Source organism: Carettochelys insculpta, chromosome 1, assembly GCF_033958435.1.
Source record: "Carettochelys insculpta isolate YL-2023 chromosome 1, ASM3395843v1, whole genome shotgun sequence".
Classification (NCBI taxonomy): Eukaryota; Metazoa; Chordata; order Testudines; family Carettochelyidae; genus Carettochelys; species Carettochelys insculpta.
The window spans coordinates 259,211,257-259,215,375 of record NC_134137.1 but is presented as its reverse complement, the minus strand read 5'-3'; the positions used below and the strand labels follow the sequence as shown (position 1 = coordinate 259,215,375).

General features: G+C 48.4%; 1 protein-coding gene across 1 annotated transcript; it reads left to right on the top strand.

The window, feature by feature from the left end:
* The first annotated feature begins 1,068 nt into the window (after positions 1-1,068).
* Positions 1,069-3,917, top strand: LOC142015916 (perilipin-3-like). Its single transcript, XM_074999910.1, has 6 exons — positions 1,069-1,131; positions 1,675-1,927; positions 2,370-2,566; positions 2,819-2,941; positions 3,519-3,629; positions 3,696-3,917. The coding sequence occupies exons 1-6, from the start codon at positions 1,069-1,071 to the stop codon at positions 3,915-3,917; spliced, it is 969 nt and encodes a 322-aa protein (XP_074856011.1).
* The last annotated feature ends 202 nt before the right edge of the window (positions 3,918-4,119 follow it).

The window sequence follows — 4,119 nt, the reverse complement described above, 5'->3', positions numbered from 1 at the left end:
TCTGTAGAATGCCACTCTTTGCTACAGTGGGCCAGTGTTTACTTTGAAGCTATGAGCAACGTGTAGAGGAGGCAGGTATCTGGATCTCTGCAACCTTACCACCACAGAAGGTTTATATATTTTTTTCTTTTTTCAAGATTTTTCAAAACAAAGCCAGAAGTTCAGTTTCAATATTTTCCCTTGTCTCTCTCTTTTCCCATGGTCAATTGCAATGAAGGTCAATAGCTTTTTGTCACAGAAGTTCTTTAGAACATTTTACCTATACTAACTAGCAACGGTTTCAAGACAGCAGTGGTATCAGTGAATTCAGCTGGACGACAGCAGAAGACCCGGGGGAATAATTGGAATCACATATGGTGAAGAACTCAGGCCCAAACTTTGCAGTCCCCAAGGGATTTGCATTCTCTTATTGGTCAAGGAAGTGGAAGCTTTCTTTCACTGGCTCCCTACACTGTCAGTCCTCATTATTTCACCACTCCCTCATTATGACATCACCAGGAGTGTATAAAATCTTGCCAGAGGGGAAGAAAAGTAAGGCAGTGTTTGGAGTCTTGGGTAGGTTGGGGGTTGTGCTTGGGAATAAGGTTTTGAAGGGGGTTTTCTGTCTTTCTTTTTTGTTTTTACTCTTCCTTTGTCATGTCTTTTTGGTTATGCTCCTAAGAAATGTTTGGCTGTGCCTGTGTGCTGTGCTTATATTGTGAAGGAGTTGGTCTTAAGCCCTTTCTCTCCTGTGACAGACTGATGTGCTTTTCATGCACTTAAAAGCAACTTAGAACCAATAGAATCTACAGCCTTCGAAGGGCTTATAAAATTGAGACTTTTTTTCTGGTGACTCTTATGTGACAGAAAGGAGGAGCATTTTCTTATCTATATAGTAAAATTTTGGGCTCCACTGCTTTTTACAGAGTAAGTTCTAGATACCAGCCACTTGTTAAGCTGCTGGAGCTACTAATTGGCCGTTCTCTGGAGTAGAACCATCTTCTTCCCTTTGAAGGGCTGTAGCTCCCTTAGGAAGGGTTACAACTTGCAAAGTAAGCTTCTCTCTCTTCAGGCATATCTAATTCCACTATGGATTCCAATGGCAAGGATACAAAGATGGCATCCCTGGAGCATGGGGAGGAGGAACAGCAGGTAGGTATTGCCTCTTAGGCATCACTGGTTCAGTTGACAAAGACAAAAGATGTCTGGCTTACCCTATTTAAAACCACTTCTCCCCTCCCTGTCCAGTGACCTTTCTCATCAGGCTCATCTCTCTCAAGTGAGACCTAGCTGTTAGGTGTGCTAGCTCTGTAGCCTCTTGCACCATTACAGAATCCTTTTGACTCGGGGATAACAGTTGAAAAGTCATGAGTGGCTCCAAGCTACAGTCTTGCTTCTGACTTGCTCATTTTCCTCCTTGCCTCCCTAGACTGTCTTGAAGAGGGTGACCAGTCTACTACTAGTGAATGCTGCCTGTGACTCACATTCAGACTCCAATAGGGCATCTTGTAAAATGGCCATGTTCCATAAGGCTGGGTGTGGGGGAGGAATATGGTCACCCTAGCAAGGTAGGGAGTTCTTCTTGTCTAGATTGACAAGTGGTAAACATCCTCCAGTGACTCGACTCCCTGGGCCAATGTGGTTTATTGCCCTGAATGTCTGGTCAGTAATGCCTTGCTTGACCCTTCTCTCCAGGCTGTGCCTGACACACAGGAGTCGGTCTCCTCCAGACTGACAGATGTCAAGGAGACCATGAGCAGAGTGGTAGACATGACGAAGGAGGCTGTGCAGGATGGGATGAAGGCCACCAAGTCAGCAGTGACGGACAGCATGAGCACAGTAGCAGAATCCAGAATGGGCCAACTTGCCATGAGCGGAATGGAAGCAGTGCTGGGGAAGTCAGAAGAGCTCTTGGATCACTACCTTCCCATGACGGAGGAGGAACTGGGTCAGAACACAAAGGACAGGGCTATGGGTTCAAAGAGCCAAGTAACACTCCCTTTGGTCCAAACTTGTCTGGACAAGACTGAGAAGCCTCTCAGCCTGCACTGGCTGACAGAGGGGGCAGCATTTTCATGTGTAACGTTCTTGGCCAAGGGAGTTCCTGGCTACACGCCCATTCAAAATGATGTGAGCAAGTGGGGAAAGGGTGGTGCTCGAAGGTACTATGGGCATGAATTAGGACTACTTCTTGGAGTCCCTTTCAAGTGTGCAGAAACAGTCCTAGCCCTCTTGGTTTGGGGTCAGTTATTAGCCGCCTTAAAGGCAGAGGTTGATCTCGTGGCTTCTTGAAGGGCTATTCCGCCAAGAATTTGGGGTAGCATTGGGCAGTTGAGTATAGCTTGTCCTCCTTTCCCAAGCTCTTACCCTCAGATTCTTCTTCCCTTCAGCTGAACTTGCTGAATCCATGGAAGGGACTCCAGCGTCTTCAGCACAAGCGCCAGAGCATCGCAGCTACTTTGTGCGTTTGGGTTCCCTGTCGGCCAAACTCCGCCAGCGCGCCTACCGCTATTCCCTAGACAAGATGAGGCATACCAGCCAAAGCATCAATGAGGCTCTGTCCCAGCTTCGTCAGGTCATCGGACTGGTAAGGACTTGCTCCGCTTCAGGAGGCGGTCTACTAGTAAACTCTAGCCCAGTGCCTGGGCAAATAGAGTTGCTGGTGGCTTGGACTCCTTTGCCCTACTCCCCTGCCTTTCAGGCCAGGCAACTCTTCCGCTTCATCCTGTGTGGACCAGGGCGTGATAGGCTTATAGAACATAAAATGTCTGCAGGTTGAAATTGTGTCCTCAAGCAGTAGAGCTAGAGGAACTGAGAGATTTATTCAATCCCTTTCTAGATTGAATACATCAAAGAAGGTGTGAGGCTCCAAGATGCCCGGGAGAAGTTCCAGGAGATGTGGCTGAACTGGAGTCAAAAGCAGCCAAAAGGCAGTGAGATCACAGACTTGGAAGAGACAGGGGTATGTCCATCGCTTTGCCCTTCCGCTCGGAGGCTGAAAAGTGTTTTGGGCCTTTGAAGGTAGCTGCTGAGCTCCTCAACCAAACAGATACCTGGTGACCTGCTACCTTGAGGGAAAAGAGGGTTGCACACTAGTGTTCCTCGAATATATCTCAAATTGGTCACTCGTGAATGCTGTGTCCAAGGGGCTTCCCTTCCCTTCTTGGTAGGGTAGCTGTAAGTGTTGCCCTCCCTTAACCTCAGCATAGCCTTCAAACCTTGAGTCATGTAACTGATTAGGAGATCCCTAGGCTCTCCCCTCATCGAGCTCTGTTCCATGCAGCTTATGTCTCTCATTGTCACAGGCTGCAAACAATGGTAATACAGGCTTCCTGAGTCCTAAAAGCCAAATAGCTTCCCTTTCTATGGAAAGAATGGCTAAAGCCAATGCTCTTTCCATGAAAGAGCTCCTGGTTTCTGTCCCTGCTATCCTTTTCAGCACAGCTTCCAGCACGAGGAAATCTCCAGAAGAGGTAGCAGCAAGGCCCATCTTTGTGTGTCTGTGGTGAACGTAAACCTTGGGTTTGTTTCTCCACCAGATGGAGTCTGAGACTCTGGCCATGTCCCGCAGCATTCTCCAGCAGCTGCAGGATGCCTGCCAGGTGCTAGTATCCAGCATTCAAGGCCTCCCCACCAGCCTTCAGGATAAGGTGCAGCAGGTGTATCGCAACATGGAAGAGCTCCGTGCCTCCTTCTCAAGTGTGGGTTCCTTCCAGGATCTCTCCAGCAGCCTCCTGACCCAGAGCCGGGAGATGGTGAGCAGGGCCCAGGAATATGTGGATGAGCTGATGGCTTACATGATGCAGAACGCACCTCTGTCCTGGATTGTGGGTCCCTTCATCCCCTCAGGTAAGGGGTCTGCAGGTTCCATGGAACCACCAAGCCAAGAAAATGAGGATAAAGAAGCAGAAGTCACAACAGCATCTAAGGCTGACTGAGGACCTAAAGCTGGGAAGACTGAATTTCAAAGAAGGAAGGCAGAATTCTTTTTGTCCCCCAGCTGTCCACCCACCTTTGACTTCACAGGCACGAGAGACTTCTTCTTCTCCAGGAGGCTCTGTTTAGATGGAACTTGAGGGAGGTACAGAATGGGAGCATTTACAAGTGCTAGCGGTATTAATGTACTCCAGCTGCTGACCT

Excerpts from the sequence above, each read along its gene's own strand:
- LOC142015916 (XM_074999910.1), top strand. The coding sequence starts at position 1,069 with ATGGATTCCAATGGCAAGGATACAAAGATGGCATCCCTGGAGCATGGG. Across the intron at positions 1,132-1,674 it reads ATGGGGAGGAGGAACAGCAG|GCTGTGCCTGACACACAGGA; the intron begins GTAGGTATTGCC and ends CCTTCTCTCCAG. Across the intron at positions 2,567-2,818 it reads TTCGTCAGGTCATCGGACTG|ATTGAATACATCAAAGAAGG; the intron begins GTAAGGACTTGC and ends ATCCCTTTCTAG.